Source organism: Dermochelys coriacea, chromosome 1, assembly GCF_009764565.3.
Source record: "Dermochelys coriacea isolate rDerCor1 chromosome 1, rDerCor1.pri.v4, whole genome shotgun sequence".
Classification (NCBI taxonomy): Eukaryota; Metazoa; Chordata; order Testudines; family Dermochelyidae; genus Dermochelys; species Dermochelys coriacea.
The window spans coordinates 246,381,767-246,404,214 of NC_050068.2; the positions used below are offsets into that span (position 1 = coordinate 246,381,767).

The window sequence follows — 22,448 nt, forward strand, 5'->3', positions numbered from 1 at the left end:
GTGGTATATGACAATTTTGCTACTTTAAAAGGAATAGCATCATAAACTCCATTTATTTTCAAGTGCTAGTATATATGTATTTGTTTTTTTCTGATTTCCTTCCATCTGCAAAGAAACAGGTTGTATCAAAACAATAGTTTATGACACAGAGAAAAATGAATATCTTTGCATAAAGAAGGAGTATTTTGGCTCAAGTGAAATTCATTCTTAAGAAATTATTAGAAACTCTAATATAAGACTTAGAACAGGAAGAAAATCTATTTTAATACAAAAATATGGATACAGTTCATCTCAGGAAGCCAAACCTTTTGTTAATGTAGGTGTGATGGACATGGAGCTTGGACACTGGATGTGATGAATCCGTTCTCGTGCCCTAGGGTGTAGGTGGTGGTTTTGGTGATGAACAAGACCCCTGGCTATCAAAACTGGTTGCCTGGCCAGGTAACTGAAAGAAAAGTTTTAGTTTTACAATCATCATCAGGTCTCTCCACTCATCATGGTTATTTCTGAGGATGAGAGATCATAAGGACTGTCTCCAAAAGAAGGAGCTGAATTGTACCCCCAATGAAAAAGACTTTTTTAGAAAATGAAAACTTAATCTGAAGTAATTTTTATGCCTCAGGACACACCCTCCTGGAGAATTAACCATGCTAAGGAAACTTTTTTGGGGGGACCTCATAAGGACCCTCCCTGAAACATTCCATTTGGATGTGGTTTGCTTCACCATCTACTGAGTTCTGTCTCCAAACCGTGCATATATTCTGGAGAATCCAGGAGATGGCCAGGAACCTCTGTGCAGTGCCCTCTGAACTGTTCTGGCTCCAGCTTCCTCTCTCTCACACATTCCCTGAGAGTGTAGCTCTGGCAGACACTCCCCAGCTGCCACCGCCCTGGATGCTTCTTTAAGGGTGGTTCCCCACAGTAGAGGGAGCCATGAAATAGTCAGTGCTGCCTCAGGTTGCATCAGCTCTCAACTGGGTTATCTGCAAGGCTTGATTGAAAAGAAGGGGTGAACAACATTTGTCCCCCTGACCCTAATCTTAGCCTGCTCCTTAATGAACTCAGTCTGCACCTCCCAGCCCAAAAGCCATGACTCCAATGGGTGTTATGGATCCAGCAGGATGTTGTCCTAAGACACTGAAGGGGATCTTCTCAAAGTTCACAGTTACACACAGAATTTTCTCTGCCTTAGGAGTAGAGGGTTCAAATAAGAGACTGTTTTAGTATCGCTGTATGTGGTGTGACAAAGCTCTGTCCTTGCCTCCGTGGATCCCGTGTTTCCTGGCCAATTTCGCTAGCCTCAGAGGCTCACTGTGACCCTCCATGTAACCCTTCTCTCTCTAGAGACAAGGGTCACAGTCTACTGAGCCATTTTCATCATAAGCCAGCAAGGAAGGTGAGGAGAAGTTATCCTTCCTTGCACGGTCTCTGTTGTCTCCCAGTCTCAGTGATTAATCAGGGGACAAAGGTGGGAGGGGAGCCCTGTTTTAGAAACATGACATGTACAATTCCCTGGGCTACTTCCCCCACAGCAGCCCTCACTTCCTCAAGCTCCACTTTACCCTTACCTCAGGGCCTCCTTCCTTGTGCCTGATATGGTGTGTACTACTTAGCTTCTCCAACAGCGCAACTTTCTCGTACAGCTCCTGACATGCACACCCACTTGACTAACTGGGAGGCTTTTAACGAGTTTCAGCCAGCCCCTGATTAGCTTCAGGTGTCCCAATCAACCTAGCCTTCTCCCTGCCTTCTGGAAAGTTCTTAATTGGCCCCAGGTGTCTTAATCGAGCAGCTGCCATTTCACTTATCCTGGTACCAGGGATTTGTTTAGCCCGGAGCTAATATATCTATCTCCCACTACTTTTCTATAGCCATCTGGCCTTGCCCCGTCACAGTGGCTACTGGTGTGTAGCCTCAACTCAGCCTACTTAATGGAGAAATCTAAACTCAATATTTTAGTGACACAACTCTCTTTAATGCTAATGATTTCAGATAAGAAAATGATTGCCCTTGAAATATTTACATTTACCACTCCAAAGTAATTTTTAAAAAAGGAGTACTTTTGGCACCTTAGAGACTAACAAATTTATCTGAGCATCCGATGAAGTGAGCTGTAGCTCACGAAAGTTTATGCTCAAATAAATTTGTTAGTCTCTAAAGTGCCACAATCACTCCTTTTCTTTTTGCAGATACAGACTAACATGGCTGCTACTCTGAAACAAGTAATTTTAAGCTACCCTTGGTAATCTCAAAATAAACACTAGGTAGCTGCTAAAAAGATTTGAAAGAACTTTATATCAAAAACTTGAGAGCAGAGCAAGGCAACTTCTGAAGTGACACTTTCAGATCAAAATTCAACCCCTAAATCAGAACCTCACTGATTAAAATAACAGCATAAATCAACAAAAGCATTCTTTAGACGTGAACCGAGTCATAGATTTCTTTTGACTGTCCACTATTTAGAGAAAATTCAATCCATAAACATAAGAAACTTCAGGTCCTATTCAGTGGAGTGCATGAAGGCTTAGGAAGCGAAATCCATCCCTGAAGCCCAGGGTCTATTTCTGACCCCTGGCCTTCCCCAAAGTGGATCTCCATACCAGCCTTTTCAGGGCAGTGCAAGGTGCTTTTCTGCATTATGTAAGGTATGCACAAGCATCTCTGCTTGGCCATTCAACCCTCTCTCACCCATCACACACAACTCTTATGCAAGATTTAAGTGGTATGGAGAGTCTTCCACAAGCTCCTCACAAGGGGAGTGGTACCCACACCTTAGTAACTGTCATGATTCTCAGAGGCTCATGGAAATGAGTTATTAAATGGAGAGAGATGTAGCAACAAGTTGGCTATAGAGATATTCTACTTCTTACCTCTACCAATGGATGCCAATGAGTAATAGGTTTACGGGGGTAAGCCAGCATTTCATTCCAGTGATCTCTTCCAAGTCCTTCAGCATCAAGTCCTGTCCTACACACCCCGATCACCTCATTGTGTCCTACTCTGAGGATTACAGAAGGGCAGAGAAAGCTTTTCGTAATGCAGATAGATTTATTAACATCTTTGAACCATAATGCAGTTTGATTGGTTTAGCACAAAATATTTTTGAAGATGCCCAAAGTGTGCACATTATTGTTATTAATCATATTTATTACAGGATGACTGAAAAATCCCAGGCAGGTTTGCGGCACCATTTTGTTAGGAGCTATAAAATCACAGATGAAGAAATTGGCCCTGCCCTGGAAAGTTTACAGTTAGAGTCCTGCAAATCTGTGGATATCCACTTTAAATCGACAGATATCTGTGGATGCGGATAACCACGAACCATGTTCGCAGGCTGGATGCAGATACAAATTTGGTATCTGTGCAGAGCTCTACTTACAATCCAAAAGAACAGGCAAAGAGTTGGAGACAGGGATAACATACAAATAAATGATCATGGTTTTGAGTATGCAGTGTTGTGGCTGTGTCGGTCCCAAGATATTAAAGAGACAAGGTGGGTGAGGTAATATCTTTTATTGGATCAACAACTTCTTGGTGAGAGAGACAAGCTTTTTTTGAGTTTACACAGAGCTTTGTTTCAGGTCTGGGAAACTTACTTATTGTCACAGCTATTTCTGTATTGGAGCAGGTTCTCTCGGGATATTTGGGTGGCCCATTCCATGAGATGATCTACTTCTCTGGTGGAGTGTCCTTGTTTGATGAAGGTGGTTAAGTGTGTTAACTGTGTATTCCGAACTTTCTCCTTGGAGCATATTCTATGGTATCTGAGTACCTGGCTGTAGCTAACAGATTTCTTGGTGTATTTGGGGTAGTTACCAGATCTATGAAAGTAAGCATGGTGATCCATGGATTTCTTGTATATAGTTGTCTGTAGGTTTTGAGTGTCACAAGTTAGTTAGTTACATGTTTTGCTGTTGTGTTTTAAACTGTGGGGAGAGGGATGATGATGAGTAGGAATTGGAGGAATGAGGGTCCAGCCAGGATCCAAGAGTAACTGCTGATCTTAAGGTATATTTTTCATCTTTAGTCTGTTATAATAATTAGAACCTCAGGTATAGAAACATAAAAGGTAGATCTATGCTTCTTATCAAGGCATTCGGGGTGTAACCATGACTGGCAAAAATCTTAACACCAGCTTAATGCTTAATAGTGCTGACTCTAAGGTTGATCTGTTGTGCGACCTTGATCAAGTCACTTTCTCTCTCTTTCTTATTTCTTCCCTCTGTAAACAGGCAGCGATACTTATCTTCCCCTATGACAAAGCCTTTAATTCTGAATGTCTCTGGAACTCATGAGTAATAGTAGGTGTGAGTGAAGTAGGCTCTGCCCAAGCAGTATTCTGTCAATCCATTTCTAACGTAACTTGCAACCCCCAGGCTATTTTACTCATAGTAACATTGACATTGTCCTCTTTGTGTTAGGAAACTGTCTGGGAAAGGATGGGAGGGGATGGATCTCTGCCCATATCAGAACATAAGTGGGCGATGCAGTTGTGGAGTATTTCCCTCCTCTGTATGGAGACAGAAAGTAGGCAGGATTAGGGTAATTGACCTGAAGTAATGAGTTCCCTGGTTGAATTATCAGCAAGAATTTAACCCAGGGTCTATAGAGCTAAACATTTTTCTATTGCTTAAGCTAAAGGAATAACTCCATTCGCTGGAAGTTTTACAGACTTACAAACCCTTACATGGTCTAGCCACGGAGTTGTGGGGAGGGGAATGGAACAGACAAAGACTCACACTGTTAATGTGGGTTACATTTATATGACAATTTCCAGTCATGTTTAATTTTCTTCATACCATCATTAATGACACTGATAAACAGAAGTAAACACTGAAAGGTATGGTAGCTTTGAATCCTCCAGCAGAGTATTCAAAGGTGTTATTTTAGCGACAGTGGATTTACTTAAAACACGAGGCAGTTAAAATAATAAATCAATTGCAATAATGAGGAAACCACTTGCTGAAGATTAATATTTTCAGGGAACAAATTGCACTTACCGATCGTAGTCCATTACAGCAATGGAGAGGCTGACCTGGTCCACATTCTCTGGAGGGATATCGAAGATGATGGCCTCATTATAAATTGGATTAAGTGTGTTTTTCTTTGTAGTTGTTTTCCGTTTTTTCAGCCTTCGACCCTCACACATCAGTGAGACTTTGACATATGGATCTGAGTAACAGGAAGTCATTTTCATACACTGGTCTCAATGCAGTTGAAATGAAAAGCAAAAGAGCAGCAAATTCTTAGCAAGTGAACATTCATGAAAACCTATGTTGTATAGGTATTAGTGACATAAGACAACCAGAGCTGTCTCTGCTGCAATTTCAATTTCCTGTCTATTCAAAAGAATGGTGCAAGCAGATAGAATAGATACACCCACCTCTACCTCACTAGCTCAGCCAGTAGCTCTAACGTAGACCTCTCCACCTTAACCAGTTCTCCTGAAGTTTTCCTGTGATAACCATATTAGTTAAAAAATAAAAGGAGGAGATTTTCAAAAGTGCAGAGGGCAGTTAGGTACCTAACTCCAATTGAAAGTGAATGGGAGTTGTGTGCCTTTGAAAATCTTTCCCCATGTTTTTAATGCTTCATTTTCTTTTAATTATCTTCCGCTATTATTTTAGCAGGATAGATTAATCCCCATTGTCCTACCCCTTCAGAAAGCAAAGCAAAACTTAACTAAAAAACAAACAAACAAATCCCAAAACTTTGTAGGTGAAAATCAAAGTACAATTTAATGTCAACTATATCAAAACTTTTCACTGGCTATAGAGATTTTTAATGCTCCACTAAAGAGGTGTCTTCTGAAGAGCAGTTCCATTCTGAAAAGTGTCTTTGGTACAACAAGACTGTGGATTTACATGTTTGCCTCGCAGTGCTTTCTGTATCAAGTTTCAGTTTACAACTTTAAAAACAAAACTAAACAACAGTCCTGCAAACTCAGCATGAACTCTAACAGCCAAACAGTGTTTTATCTTATTCAGCATCAAAATAATAAATATTGGGATGGCCAAATTATACCCTCTCTTTCACCTGCATAATCCCTTTGTCTTCAGTGAGTGCCCTCAATGACTATTGCTTTCAATGGCTTTGCATGGAATTGTTTGGAACTTTGTAAACAATTTGGTTGATCATGCAAAAGATTAAACAGAATCCTCATTTCACTCTTTCTGAGCCATGTTGTCTCTGCACAGCTAATAAAAAGAAAATGCAGGAAAAAACCCCAACCCCTATTTTTTCCACAAAACTGAGCAGATATGACTCAGCATATTCAAAATATACATATTTGTTGAGTAAGAAGTTGTTGTTTTAATATAGCTACTTTTCAGACCAGAACCCCACCTTGTTAAGTGAAAAGAAAAATACCCACCCGAAGCGCCAGTTACATCCATGGCTTTGAGATTTCTACATTTGATTACTGTTAACGTCATTCGCCCGGCAGTAGGTAAATAGCAAAGGGAAAACATGATTTCACCCAAATCTATGCTTTCCTGAAAAGGAGAAATATGGTTAGAATTTTGTTCATTATGCAAACAGCTCAAACAATCCAAAACTGTAGAATCATTCAAAAACTGAATGCAGAAACCTATTTTGCTGAAAATCCAATCTCATTTAGATGTGTTTATAAAGAGATTATAAATAAACTTTTCCAAAAAAAATTATTTGAAGTATAAAAATAATTAGAAATGGAGGAATATTTTGGTGACTGGCTTTTGAGTTGCAGATTGAGGACTTTAGTTCAGGAACAACCTCAGAACTCTGATGTTCCAGGCTGGTGGGACCAGAGGCATGTTGCATTCAGAGTGAGGGACAAGGAATGCTGAATGTAGGATCCTTGCATGCCATGGCTCCTTAGAAGTCATACTAATGTCAGCTCTGGAAGGAATTTCATGTTCTACTCTCCCAGCCAGGCAGTAAGGTGGTGAGGTATCAGCCTAATGTATATTCACATAAATTTAAGCCCATTCCACAAATGTGTGAACAATTTGTGTGGATGTGAAAAATTTGCCTCATTTTGTGAGCATTTAGAGAGGTCATTGTACTTGTAAAAGTCATCAACATGAAGCTCGTTACCATTTCCTTCTTCTATGTTCTATTGGTCAGATAGAAGGAAGGAAAGAGCAAAGTAGCATTCCCTACACTACCTCATTCCTTCCTGGGTGCAACACAATCTTGAGGAAGGTGATGTACAAAACTGGGAAAGATGGACAAAGTCCAAATAAAATTTCTTCCTATGGAACTTACTCATCATATTACATAGAGATATTATTTACATACAGGAGAGAAACACTGGCCAGAGATGGAACAAGGAAATAAAGTGGCCCTGTTACATAAATATGAAGCTTGAGAACTGAAGGATAAAAAAAGAGAGATGAATTATGGAGCCTTTCTCCCACACATGTGTACAGTAATTTCCCTACAAACCAAATATATTTGACAGCAGATATGGTAGATATTGTTCAGGTATGTTTATCCAGTAAAATCAACAAACAAACAAACAAACAAACAAACAAACAAACAAACAAACAAACACTTTTTAAATCTTAAAAACACAAAAATGGACAAAAAGAAGGTTGTATAGTAAGAACTAAAGGCTCAATCCAATACTAACGGAAGATAATGGAGGTCTTTCCATTGACTTCAAAGAGTTTTGGCTCAGGCATCAATACCTGTAGTTATATGGGTAGTGAGAGATGTGCTGTAGCTACTTAATCTTAATACATTTGAAATTGGCTTATAAATATATCATGTTACTGGGCCATTTATGGTCAAACAATTATGGTACGTAGAGGAGAACGTGAAACATTTTACCATAATATGCTGGATTAATAACGCCTGTGTAGAAGGTGATACACAGTATGTTGCTGATAATTATGGGCCAGATTGGATTCTTCATTCACATTGGTGAGCAGTTACTCTCATGAGTAGTTTCATTGACTTCAATGGGATTTAAGTGCATGACTAAATTTAAATATATGCTTAATGACAGTCTTTTGCAAAGGTGGATGTAACCACGTGCTTCATTGCTTTTCTGAATCAGGGCCTCTAATTGTAGCTCTAAATTTGAGAATGTAGGTTTCAGAATAGCTTTAAATTATTTCTTGTACCATTAATAAATACAAATAACTGATTGCCCATGTGTGTGAAAAAGCCAAAAATAGCATATAACTTAAAAATTGGATGGTGCCTGCCTGCGAGTCCCAATGATAATTCAACCTGGTGACGAACAAAAAATGCTCTTAACCATTCTTGTAGTTGTTTCCTTTACTTCACAGTGACTCAACAGACTTTCTGAGCATCAGAGTAATCCATAGACATAGTGACAATCTTGGAAGCTTATTTAGATTGAATTTTGTGCAGGTCATCTTATATCCCATTCACATATAAAATAGTTTCCTTGGGCTTTTGTTTTGAAAATTAATAGGTTAATAGGCATGTGCCTATGCAATTTTCATTGCTTGACAAAGTTTCCAAATATTTCAAAAAGACTTCTGCTTACATTCAGTCCACATCAGATGGAATTGGCCACTTCACCTCTTCTCATACCTCTTATTTTGTGACACATTACTTTCAATTTTATAAATTACAATGCATTAAAAACACTTCTGGAAAATATGAGTAAAACATAAACAAATGAAAAGAGACATTTTTCCACCCATTCACAAAAGGGGTGAAAAGCCTTTAATTACCTTTAACAGTTTTGTCATATCTGCACGTTTATTCTAATACAGCCCTTTCAGTTATTAGTACTAATTTACGTACCTGGGGCCAGATTATGACCTGTGTATTTGTATGTGGAAGGTACTCTCTTTGCATGGATCCCATCCCATTACACATGGAAAGATAGTGTAGCTACCTTCATACACCATCCCCTCCACGTCCCCTCCACCCGCAACAAATACCCTACAGATGCTTCTTAACATAGTCTAAGGTCCATGCTGGTGGGGAGGAATAGAGATGGACTGGCCCAGGTAAGGGAGTGGGCTGGCCAGACGAAAGACAAGTGGGACACACATCATCCTTCCATCTAGTCCTGTGGCTATTAAGAGAAAGAGCTAACATAGCCCAGGTGGTACGATCATTCCTAAATAGCCTTTAAGACCCATGACCACTTGGCTGACCTGAGGGCTACCACAGCCAAGGGGATGCCTTGGCAGAGTCTCTCTTTGGCTTTATCATGCATGTTAAGGCTTACAGCTATGATTTGTGATCTTAAATGGGAGTTTCTCTTTTAAATTAGATTTCCAAACACTTCTAATGGAAACAAATGAAACCACAGTTCCCAGAATACTCACGTAACCCAAAGTCTTGGAACGTTTGTATCATTCTTTTTTTGTTAATGGCTATTTGTTTACTAAGCATGAACATGGTGCTTGGCACCATACCAAAAGTACAAATTGGACACAGATTGTTCCTGAAGTGCTTGTACAATTACAGCTGGGCAAAAATTAATGAAAGAAATTGCAAATGTTTTTCAAAATTTTAATGAAAAGTTGTAAGCAAAATTTCAAATTTACTAAAGTAGTTGACCACTCCGTAAGCTAGTTGTAAAAATAGCAAAATATTTTGGGGGGAAATTTTCAAAAAATAAAAATCACAACATATTTTTTGGACTTTTCAAAATTGAGAATGTTTCCCCCTGCAGTTATACTTACAATCTAAAACCTGAACAAATATGGGGCAGGAAGATCCAGAGGATGATGGTTACTTAGATCTTTTAAAAACATTTCTTACAAATATCATAATTCAAGTGAGAGTGACATATTATGCCTTTGTGATGTATAATCTTTGGTTCAGTAGGCGATTGCTAGAATTATTCATACACTAAAAAGCTGTCATTGAAAGTGTGTGGAGATGTAAGTGATATTGTACTGCAAGGGTGAGGGTGATATAGCATTATAGCACAAATTATGTTATATTTGGGATGGACACATTGTGCCCTATTCTTCCCTCAGAAAGCCAGATGTGGGGGTAATTTGTTATACTTGAATGGAAAAATTCTCATTGTACAGACTTGTAAATTCTTAGGATAGTTATTATGTCTTCCTCTCTGCATTCTGCAGTGCTTAATAAATAATAAATAAATAATAATTCATGGCTCTGGATCATCCCTTTTTCATCCATTTAAATATTCCATATACAATGTAGATGGAAAATGACCTTGAAAAATTACTGTCCAAATTCCAAGTATGTAACAATATGTTGGACATTGAAGAGAGTATGCAGGTTACCTTGAATGTAAAGGAAAACATTATTCCTAAATTTCCAAAATATTCTGTTCCACATACTATTACATATATCACAGAAGGAACACTGAGTCATCTGGGAAGCATGGCTATCACAGGAAAAGTAGGCTATTTGGAATGGCCTACACCAGTTGTAGTAGTCTTATTCCATTGCATAGTCCATTTATATGGTGACTGTCTAAAGTGACCATCAGTTAGGAATAGATTGCAGCTGCTTTCAGCTATAGTACAGTAGATCCCTGTTCACTCAAGCCTCCATTAGCCAGCTTCCTATATTAACTGAACAACCAGCACACACCCCGAATGGTTGATGAAACAACTCCATGATTGTGCAATAAAAAAGAGAACCTTTCATCTAAAACAACGTAAACTGTTCAATTTTTTCCAGCCATTATGAACATGAGTGCTGCTGTAACTACCACTGTGCTGTATACAGTATTGTATTTTAATGTGATACTTTATGCATATTATGTATTCTTATTGTTGTTAGTTGTTACCATTGATATTGCTGTTTGTTGCAACTTAAAACAATAATTTCTGCATTTTTAAAAACTGGTACTGGTTACTAGAAGTAACATTTCGTGTATGCTGTAAATAAAGAAGAGCTCTATGTTTTAATGCTTTTCCGGGAGGGGTCAGCTAGTTTAAAAGCAACTCTGCATCTTTAAACTAATGGATAGAAAGCTTTTAGCCCATTCTCCTGATTGTGCAAATTTTGGATTATCTGATCTGACCTTGGTCCCAATTAGGTTAGATGAACAGGGCTCTGCGGTATTATAACTGCTCAGGTGATTTCACCCATTACACTGACATTTGTGCTCCGATGGCTGGACTGCTGGCCTATTGTAGTGTGAGTGTGCTTTAGAATCTTACTACTAGTAAATCTGTTTTTTTTATTTAGCATGAGCATAGTTGTCTAGCCAAGTGATGGCATCTTCAGTGGCGTGATGCAGTTCTTCTAGGCTACCGCTGAACCTAATCAGCAGGCATTCGTCGACAATGTGCGTCATCATCTGTGTTGCTTCACAGCTGCACAAAGGACTGTCATGAAGGCCCCAGTGATACTGGTTGGCTGCACAGAGACCTTGTCCGGCCCGGAACCTGTTCAACAGGGACCATTGGTGATGGAGCAGGTCAAAACCAGGTGGGAAAATTGTGGGGTTGGCAATGAGGGACTGGTTGCGGATTATAACAGATATCCATTCCTCTTGCCAGAGTGTTTCTGCCCTAACATCCTGGTGTGGCAGATGAGATCATAAAGGGTGATGTGACAGCAAACGTGCAACTGGTGGTTTAAAAAGGTCATTGTGCAGCGGCAGGCTTGAGTTGGCGCATACTTTCTCCAGTAACTTGCCAGTGGCAACCTCTCATCCGATATGAGGAGGAGCAATATTGCTCAGAACTGGGAGCCATGGGAATGGAGTAGGACACAGGGTGTCAGAGATGATTCGCATGGTGGCATGTAACTACTTATCCACCAGTTTGGTGTGTGACGATCGGCTCCATACTGGTGCACAATACTCCACCACCAAATATGAGGTGGCAAGAGCTGAGGTCCGCAGAGGTGGGGCACGAGCACCCCATGACGAACCTGCCAGTTTGCTAAGAAGATTTATTTACTAAATAAATTAGTAAATCAGGCCCAGATGCTCTGCCCAATGTCTGGGGCAGTGGAGGGGGGGAAATATTTCCATCCAGGGTGCAGAGTGGCTGAAGAGCAGCTCCACAGAGGTTACTATGGCCCAGTGAGCCCTTTCATGGGACTTCCCGATCTCCACAGGCTGAAGGCTGTGTTTATGCCTAGAAGCAAGGCTCTATACCCTTGCATTGTCTACACATATATCCTCCAGAGTAGCTGCTAAACTGCATCCATGGAGCAGGAGACTGGTGTTATCCTTAAATGACTAAATAATATATAGTAGAATCAGTCTACCTGAGGGAAACTTATTGCCCTATGTCTTGTGACAACAAATGAGTTCTGAACAGACTGGAATAGATACCATCCCAGAGTATCTAATCTCATCTATGCCATTTATAAAGTGTCCTTCACTGAAGAATCAAGGTATCAGAATTGAAATGAATGTTTCACTGAGATAATCCATAGATTCCATCTCAAAGTCCTCTGTCATTGGAGACTGATACTACAGTGGTGTCTAGAGAGAACTGGTATGCACAGATTGCCACGAATGACTTGGAATTCTCTTGCTCTCTGGGTTCAGTATAAGCCATTTCGATATCCTTTGGAACAGTCTCCTGGCTTTCTATTTTTAATTTAATTGTGGTGGCACCATATGTGCTGGGCTGATATCTATATGAAAGGCATATTTTTGGTAAGTGTGGAATGGAGGTTACTAGTATTTTTGTTCTGTTCTTCTTTTATAGATCTGTTATGGCACGTGATTCTGTTTCATATTTGTCTTAATTATGTATATTTTGCTAAGGTATCCAGAAGCATATGGGAACAAAAAATTAAAATGTATTATTATAATATATATGCTGGGCAGTAATTCATATAGGTGAAATCCATCCTTGTGCAGAAGAATAGCACAAAGCCTATGCACCTGCTATTTTGAGGGCTTGAATAGTGCATATGTAAATGACAGTAGCAAAGATTGAGTTTTTGTCCCCCTCTAGAAGCTGATACGCTACAGCTCTCAGCTACTAGTCAGGGTTCTTTAGCTCAAGCAGCAGAGTTCATACTTTTAGTGCTGAAAGTCCCATATTCAAACCCAGCTAATGGACCAAGCAAGGATGTATACGTACACACACACACAGACTACCATGAGATGTGGGTCTATATAGCTGCATCTACACTTGCAACTGTACACAGTTACATGTGTATTGTTATGCCATAATACCCTTATTGTCCACATCTGAAACCCTAAAACATGTCCCTGAAAGAGAGTAAAGGGCAAGAAAGCTAGTACACCTGAGGGGTGTGGGTAAGTGCATGCATCTGCTGGGGCACAGCCTCATACTCATTCTACAGTGTAGTGGAGATGAGGGTTAGGGGTGTGTACGAGGTCACAAGTATCAATAGTCTTCCAGGGCCATCCCATATATTGAACCTTTTGCTGCCTCACCCTTAGGCAAAGGTCCCTGACCACCCTTGGCCAGCAGTAGTAGTGACCTGAGAACCTCAGAAAAGTTTTCTGGGTGAACTCTATAGATCAGCACAGGCAATCATGGAGCACATTCCAAGAGCTGCTGCCTGGTCTCTGGAGCACACCTGATCAATGTGTAGTCAGAATACACCATCCTTTACAACTTCACCCAACAGGAGCACAGACCTGTACCTGGAGATTTTTCAGAGGCTGGAGGAAGCGGGAGTTTACTGGACTCCATCTACTGCCAGGAGCTCATGAAGCACCTCAGACTTCTGTACTAAGGGTGAAGGACAAAGAGTTGCTCTGGGGTGGGGTACGGGGGGATCTAGCTCATGCCCAGGCTCTGATAAGCTGGACTAGGTGCTCTTCAGGGCTGCAAGAACAGAGTCTGAAGTGACTAGTGACTTATGACCCCATCCTCAACCCCACTGGCCTCATCATACAATGGGACACCAATGACAGGCAGTGGGGACCTTGGAGGAAGCCCTGGGAGTCATGAAGGAGGAGGAGCATGCGATTCTGCCTCTACCTGTCAGACCTGGTTGAGGAAGCCCTCCCTGAGGAGCCTGAGAAGGACCCAGAGACACTGCAGAAACCAGAACCCAAGGCTGGTAAGTTACAATACACCCCCATACTCCCTGGAAATATTCCCTCTTGCTCCAGTGATACGTGCCTGAAACAGCCCCTTGCCTCCAGCCCCCTGCTCCAACCTGATATGATCCCCAAGCCAGACACAACTGTAAATCAATTATTTTATTGAAATTCCATACACCACTGTAAAGTATTTAGCAGAAACTATAACAGATAATTAAAAAGCAGTCACTGTGACCCTGTGCCTGTGTCTTTCTTGGTCAGCACTGAGACCTATTGCCCTTTGGCTGTGCAGACTGGAAAGGAGGGAGGAAGAGAGGGAGTGGGTTTGAAAGGGCCCAGGTGGGGAAAGAACAGTTTTGTGACATTTATGTTTGTTCAAAGACCCCAAACCACATATCCCACTTATCCCCCATCTTTCCATCCCCATATGAATGGGAGCTGCATGGAAGCAGGATGGGGGTGGTTGGTGGCTTGGGTGCTGGCCTGCCGATGTCTGGCAGTGGAAAGGGAACTGTCTGATTGTCCAGCAAAAGCCATAGTCATTCATTCTCCCTGTGGCCATTTCAAATGTTTATTACTGTTCCCAGTCCCTGGTGTCTAGCCTCTCCTTGCACTGAGCCACTCTGCAGTAGCCAGCAGAAGACAGGGTGGGTGAAGCATCTGCTTTGCCAGTTGCACACACACAATGCTATGTCCCTTAGCAGTGGAGAAGTAACAGGCTTGAGGTGTTAATCTGAAAGTTCAGGGAAGAAAATACACTTGCAGCACAACTCCCCATTTCCCTGTCCTTTTCCAATGCTGGTCACTGGACATGGGTCCTGAACTTTCTGGTGCTGCAGGGAAGGTTAGGGGGTGGGTGGATGTTCGTTGTACTTTGTTCCTCTTCCATGGAACTCTGTCTGCTAGGTTAAAATACAGTCAACTTCTTCTTGAATTGATTCCCAGTGCTGTAAGCATAATTCAGCAAATGTTTGGTGTAGGAGAGATTCAAGCTGGTTGTTCAGGTTCAATGGCAGGGCAAATGTGTTTGGTCCACCTTTGTAGCTCTCCAAACCCCTCCACTCAGCAATATGTAGAGAGGTGACCTTCAGAAGAAACATTGCACTGGCATAGGAGGCCAGATCTCCTCCACAGGACTGGTAAACCGCCACTCTTTTCCATCCCAATACCTCAAAAACTGCTATGTTCTCCAAATGATGCCTGTCTTTTCAAGAACAAATAGGTGCCTGGTAATGTACCCCCAAAAGGAACCAACCCCACCCCAAATGACTCCTTGATGCACTGTAAACATTACAACTTTTTAATAACAGTACTGCAGAAACCTTACCATTATTTGCCTCAGCTCCTTCCTTGTGGGCTGCAAAAGTTGTCTGAGAAGGAAGGATACTGTAAACAGTTGCATTCCTGTGATATTAAAAAGTATCAACATTGTGGTCTTCAGGAGCACAGTTAAGTTGTGTGTGTGTTGGGGAGAGGGTGTTCATAGGTTCCTTCAAAAGAGAAATGAAATAACACTACCCTTGTGTTTGACTCAGCAGGATGTTCTGATGCCAATGGGGTACCCGTTCTGCCAGGAGGGCAGGAGCAGCACTGCAGAAACAGAGGAGACAGACCTGGAGCATCTGCTCATTGGAATACACAAGAGAAGTCAGGAACAGTTTTGCTTTCTTTGGGCATCGGACAATCAGGCTCTTAGGCAGGGTGGGGCACTGATGAACCAGTTCCTGAATCTAGAGCAGGGGTTGGCAACCTTTCAGAAGTGGTGTGCCGAGTCTTCACTTATTCACTCTAATCTAAGGTTTCGCTTGCCAGTAATACATTTTAACGTTTTTAGAAGGTCTTTTTCTATAAGTCTATAATATATAACTAAACTATTGTTGCATGTAAAGTAAATAAGGTTTTTAAAATGTTTAAGAAGCTTCATTTAAAATTAAATTAATACGCAGAGCCCCCCGGACTGGTGGGCAGGACCTGGGCAGTGTGAGTGCCACTGAATATCAGCTTGTGTGCTGCCTTTGGCACATGTGCCATAGGTTGCCTACCCCTGATCTAAAGTCATGCCACAGGGAATGGGAGTATGCCCCGTGGGCAGAGGATCATACACTCATGCAGTCAGTAGTACAACTGGTGGTGGAAAGCTTTTGAGACCCACCTGCTGCTGGTGACACTGCTCTTGTCTGGGAACCGGCAGCACCTCCTCCTCTCCCTACTCCTCTTCCGGGTGCCTCACAGGCTGCTGCTGATCCAACACTACCCACTCCACAGTGGGGAAGAACATGCTGATCTCCTGGTACAATATCCTTCGCTGGCACCCAAAAGTCCTTGCAGGAGAACCCCTCCAAAGCATACAGATGTTGAAAAATGAGCCTGAGCCATGCCCAGCAGCCCAACCAGTGTTCATCCCTCAAACTCCATGCAGGAGATGTCCCCTCATCTCCCCCACAATTTTTCTCATCTAGTCCCCCCTTGTCAGGGGAAGGGGCCAGACAAGGAGACAGGTCCACAGAAAGTAATGTTTGCACAAGGCTCAGGGAATTTGATCTATTTTTTGGTTCATTCGCAGTTCTGGATAAAAACTTTTGTTCTATGTTCCATAGACCTTTTAAATAAAAGTTATTGTTCACTTCACTTGTGTGTGCACCTTGCTTTCTGAGTATCATCAATGGGATATTTCCCACACGTTTGGGATGGGTCAGCAGGATGCATAGCAAATGACTATCAGTTCTGTAACTTTCTAATGCAGTGATGCCATAGAAAGACAATGAATTTTCTGTCCCTCCCACAAATCCTTCCCGCCTGCTGCCATGAATTTCCCAATGTTTAACAAAAAGAGAGAGAGAGAGACAGAAAAGAGAGCAGGGTTTATGACAATGAACAAAGCTCTGAAAAAACAGTTGCTGTCCAATGCACCAGAATGAAAATCAGAGGAGTTTACTTAAAATGTCTTTATGGCTTTGTCAATAATTTAAGTGAAAATACAGAGAAAGGAAACAAAACTAAACTAATACTGAAGATGTCTGACGCTGAGCAGTGCTTTTACGACCCTTCCTCCTTCACCCCGTCAAACAGTTGCCACATGCAACCAGGGGAGTACTCCCGCAAAGCGGCTGATCATAGAATCATAGAATATCAGGGTTGGAAGGGACCTCAGGAGGTCATCTAGTCCAACCCCCTGCTCAAAGCAGGACCAATCCCCAATTTTTGCCCTAGATTCCTAAATGGCCCCTCAAGGATTGAACTCACAACCCTGGGTTTAGCAGGCCAATGCTCAAACCACTGAGCTATCCCTCCACCCTCAGTTCTGTGATCACTAGTTGCAGAAAACATTGTGAAGAAGGAATGAGTGAACCCCCCAAAAACCTTACAGAACTGTTTTTCAGTTACTTTCAGAATGATTAAGTACTCCTCAGAGAGCCCCATGAAACAGAGTTGTTAACCTATAACAAAAAGATCACTTAGTGCTGGCACTGAATTGCTTTTACACCCTCGAAACCAAAACCACAGCCAAAGGGATTGACCCTGAGGAAGAACCCACACATAATGGTCTGCTTTCATTTGGTACATTAACATGAGTTGCAGGGATCAAAACCCACCAATGGATGCCACAACACAACTATATAGCAATGCTCCATTGAGCTTTTACAGCAGCACCGTAGCATCACATAGCATTCTTTGGTGTCTCTTGGCACAGATCAAAGTCACCTTCTGACCCCCCACTGTTCCATGGTGTGCAAGCAAATAGCACCACAAATTTCCCTTGCCCTCTAAGAGTTGTGTGCACATGTTTAGGATCTGGCTGCCTGTCTTGTGCCTGCTCAGTCCAGAATTATTCCCCCTTATCCTCACATAAGTTGGGCAAGGCACAGCATATCACGATTATGCAAAATGCATAGGCCACATTGGTATCCAGAGGGGTCCGACAGTATCACCAGCAAGTTTTCAGCCTCCCAAATACACACTCCACCATCATTCTGCAGCTATTGAGTCTGTAGCTGAATTCTCTTTTTATTAGATCAGCAATGTTGGGATACAACTTCATGAGCCAAGTTAGGAATGGGTCTGTGGGGTGTCCCAAAATAAATGTCAGACCAAAAACACTGTATATAACCAAGTCATTTCTGGGGAATAAAGTCCCTTCTTTCCGTCTGCAATACAATCCCAGTCCCCTGAGCACCCTGGCATCATGGACTTTTCCTGTGTCCCCAACATTGGTGATCATGCACCAATCACTGTGGTACACCAAGACTTCGAGAATGAGTGAATTGTAACTTTTTGGTTCACATATTCACTTGCCCCCTTTGGTGGATAAAGTACTGGGCTGTGTGTTCCCTCGATGACCCCTGCACAGTTCAGAAACCTGTTCCTCTGAAATCCAGCTATAATTACAGGGACCTGGATTATGACAATCACTTGTGGGCAGATTCAGTATTGATAGCCTGGCAAACCTATACAGCCACCACCCTGATAGTTGACTTCCCAACCTCAAATTGGTTTGCAACTTACCAGTAGCTGGCAGGTGCTGTAGCCACCCGCTTCTGTACTGGTATGGGTTTCTGAAATTGAGTGGCATGGCACTGGAGGGTTGGCGCAAGCTCCTCACATAACTCCATGAAGGTTTGCTTCCTCATTTGGAAGTTCTGCAGCTACTGGTCATCCTTCCAGGTTTCCAAGATGATGTGGCCTGACTATGTTGTGCTGGTTTTCCGGGACCAGAAGTGGAAATCCAGCCATGAGCATACTACTGCAACTGCTGAATTCAATATATCTGTTCCATGGGACTATAGTGGATTTTCATTAATCCTCTCGGTCAGCTCTCTTCAGCATCTGAACTATTTCTGGACCAATTCCATCCAGTATGAGTGAATGAACCTGCATGAACATTTGTCCTGCAAGCAGGAGCAGAACCACATCATCATGGACTTGGCTCTATGTCTTCCACATGGGTTGGTAGAAAGGAGAGGTGAGTGAGAGTTGCCATTGCCAACTGTGTGAAGGTGGCATCTAGTACCAGCAACAAAAAGCCAGGCAATTCCCAGAGTGTCTCCTGTGAAACACAGGTCCCTGGGATACTGTCCCTGCAATGGTAGTGCTACCATCTTGTACCAAAAATGGGGCAGCATAGACACAGGTATATATGCCTGTGCACAGTGTCTAGCTGTGCCCAGCACTGCATATGTAGACACTTGGCACTGGTATGGGTTCCATGTATTAGTAATACTTGGAAACGTACATGGGGTGTACATATAGACATAGCTTATATATTTTATTCACCCGCCCATAGTATTCTTTTCTAATAGTTTGGGTCCCTCTGGGTAACATTTTTGAAGGTGCCTAAATGACATAGTAGCCAAAGTCCCATTGACTTTGAATAAGTTGTAGGCACCTAAATCACTTAGGTGTTCTTGAACATTTTACCCTATATCACTTTTTGTCACACCAGTTCACTAAGTTTTACCTCAGCCATCTGACCAGAGTATCTCAGTGCTATCAGACAAGGTGTAGATTGTCTGCAATGTTCACTTTTGTATCTCCAACACACTTGTTTATATGACCTGTGACTCAAGAGATACAAGCACAAAGAATTCCAGTCCAAAGTTAATCAGATAAGTATTTATTTAACTATAACATCAAGAATTAAGCTTGCCAGAGTTTATTTTAGAAGCAGACTTTTATACTGAATGTTTTATTTTATTTTTTATTTTATTCATAATGGCTACAGGTTTTTTCTTTTTTTTAGGCAACTCCAGTGAAGTTTTCCAAATTTCATTAGTGTGTCGTGAGTTTTTCGTCTTCTTAAATTAAATTAAGGTTTCAGTTAAGAAACTGAGCTAGCCTCACTGAGAGATACTGCTTTACTTTCAGATCCACACTGCTCATAATGATTCACTGCCAAAGGCTTGCAATAACTTGTACAAAAAAAAGCAACACTGAGCACAGATATAATAAAACATCCACTTGGTGGTGTGTATCTTTTATCTATTTGTTTCTTTGTTGTGAACACAAGCCATTATACAGAACCATGGAACTGAAACAATGGTAAGCACTATACCAGCTTACATTTATTTCTATTGCTCCCTGTTTACATGACTAGCCAATATATTTCTGTCATGGTGAGGCAAGAAAGAAATACAAAAATAGGAGAAACAAAATTCAAAATAAAGGCGTCCACTATTCATATCAACTCTATTATTTAACTATCGAATATAGATTCCTTAGACAGCATTACATTCTTATCCTTCACTTAGGGACCAACTCTACAACCACTCCTAAGTGACCCTGAACGTGTAAAACTCCTGTTAGGTTCAATGGGAGTTTTTTGAGTTCACTGTCTGTCAGCTGGGAGCTTGATCCAGGGGCCACTGAAATCAATGGATAGACTACCATTGTCTTGTAATCATTGTCATCTGGCCCACTGGAGAAAACTAAAGCTCCACCCATTCTCTACCTCTACACACCTGTGTGGGAGAGGTAGCAGCAATTCTGCAAATGCTGCTAGGCATGATGCAGGTGTAAGGAGGTGCCTCATACGCCCTTGTTCCCTGGTGGAGTGCACAGGATGGTCCCTGACATGGCCCTTAGGACTTTAGTTGCTGGATAAAGCTTCACTCTTTCCCACTCAGACAAAGACTTATGGGTTTTCCCAGTTGTTCTCAATAGTTTCCATATCAAATTCTTCAGTACGCAATTAAAAACACAGTTCTATAGCGGCAAGCCCTGCAAACTCAACGGGGGATCAAACAACGTCCATTCCTAGTGATAACATCATCAGAAATTCTAACCCAAATGAGGCATGTTGGTGATGTAGCTAACCTGAAGCCTGTATGCCTATTTCCTGCAATATCAGGGAAAGATATTGCAATAAGAATTTAGTAATTCTGTTCATGGGAGAGCTGGGACATATTTCATCTCACTTTCTAATAGCTTTGCGGGTTCTACAGTGCTAACAGGAACAAAGAGCTAACAGGGAGCAGATCTGTGAAGTAAGAAGGTGTCATTTTTGCATTATCATTTTTCTGACCATAACTGTAGTCTAAGCAGTTACTGTATTGTCACATCATTATTTCCTCTCTGATTTTTCAAACTTCCCAAGTAACTCAAATTAACTCCTTCAGCAGCATTTCTCGGTTCGCTACTGCCATGGGCTAGTTAGATGTTACAAGGGCTTGGAACTTTATATTGTTTTATTCATGCTAGTTGGTGATTAATTGCTAGTATTAAAATAATAATGATCCATTTAATTAATACTGAATTACAATGGACATCCCCTAGAATACTGTTGATGACATTAATACCATTCAGATTATTACAATGAAAACCAGAGGAATTCATAACCATTTAGGCTATTATTAATCAATATTTAGTCACTTTACCTGAAATTTCCTGTTAAATACAATGTAAATGTTTTTTTAATACTAGATTTTGTAACAATAAAATAGCAAAAATATTTGTGGGCAGCATCTTTCTATTCTATATGCCATTATGTAGATTTCTAGCAAACCATTCTACACATTTTTGTTATCACCACTTTTTGGTTCACTTTCCAAATGAATCTAATTTACGCTATTATTTTATTAAATAGTGAGTCCTTTTTTCAGTTTCACAAGATGACATTAAAAATACCTACAATGATCTCATCTCCCTCATAGACAGTAAACTCCAGCAGCATCAGTTAGCTCTAGTACACAGTCTCTAAGTGTTACATTAATACGATACTATTTTGAAAACCCAAATGATTTAGGACCCTCTTCTGCCACTTTTACTCACATTGAACAGTACCTTACTCTGGAAAACTAACATTAATTTCAACAGAAAGCTGGCAGAATCAGTCCTGAGATAGTTTGAAATGACAGGAAAGCACAAAAAAGATGTTTTCTGATTTTTAGGGACATTTCAATGTTCCTGGTTTCCACCAAAAAATGTCCAAATGAGTTTTAACATACAGAATAATTGCACTTTCCAATATCCAATCAGGGACTAAATAAAACAATGTTGAAAAATCAGATTATTCTGTGGGTTGGGTGGAAATTAAAGAGGAGATGGGCCTTGGCCTCCAAGAGCCTGATAGAATTGCTCTCAGAATTATGTTACAAAAATTATAACTTCACTAGAGGAACCAGTGTCATCTCAATGAATGATTACATAGGACCCAAACTAACAATTGTGATGTTTGTCTGTCTGTGTATTATGAGCTCATCATTGTGGTATTTACCTTGTAAAAATTACAATAAGTCACATGGGCTTTTCAAAAATGCCTCAGGCAGATAGGAGCACTAATCCTATTGACTTTTAATGGGATTTATCCTTTTCAAAACACCATCCCCAGATGATATTTTGTTCTCTTCCCTTATTCCAGGCACATGAATTTCATTCTTTTTTTCCTTCCCAGCATCATCTATTGACTTAGTTATTCTGCTGGGAGATTAGTGTTATTGTGGGAAGCTAGGCCAAGGAGATGGGTTTTACATTTTGACCTGAAGGCAGTGATGGCTGGTATTAA

At 41.1% G+C, this 22,448-nt stretch overlaps 1 protein-coding gene across 2 annotated transcripts in view; it reads right to left on the reverse strand.

The window, feature by feature from the left end:
• Nucleotides 1-256: 256 nt before the first annotated feature.
• Nucleotides 257-22,448, reverse strand: part of SYT10 (synaptotagmin 10) — a 48,237-nt gene continuing 26,045 nt past the window's right edge. For both annotated transcript variants that reach the window (XM_038418818.2, XM_043518501.1), the window contains exons 4-7: nt 6,374-6,494; nt 5,001-5,172; nt 2,871-3,000; nt 257-445 (exon numbers count right to left, since the gene is read on the reverse strand). In XM_038418818.2, coding sequence (XP_038274746.1) covers nt 374-445; nt 2,871-3,000; nt 5,001-5,172; nt 6,374-6,494 — 495 coding nt within the window. In that variant the 3' untranslated portion in view covers nt 257-373. The remainder of the gene's footprint in view (nt 446-2,870; nt 3,001-5,000; nt 5,173-6,373; nt 6,495-22,448) is intronic.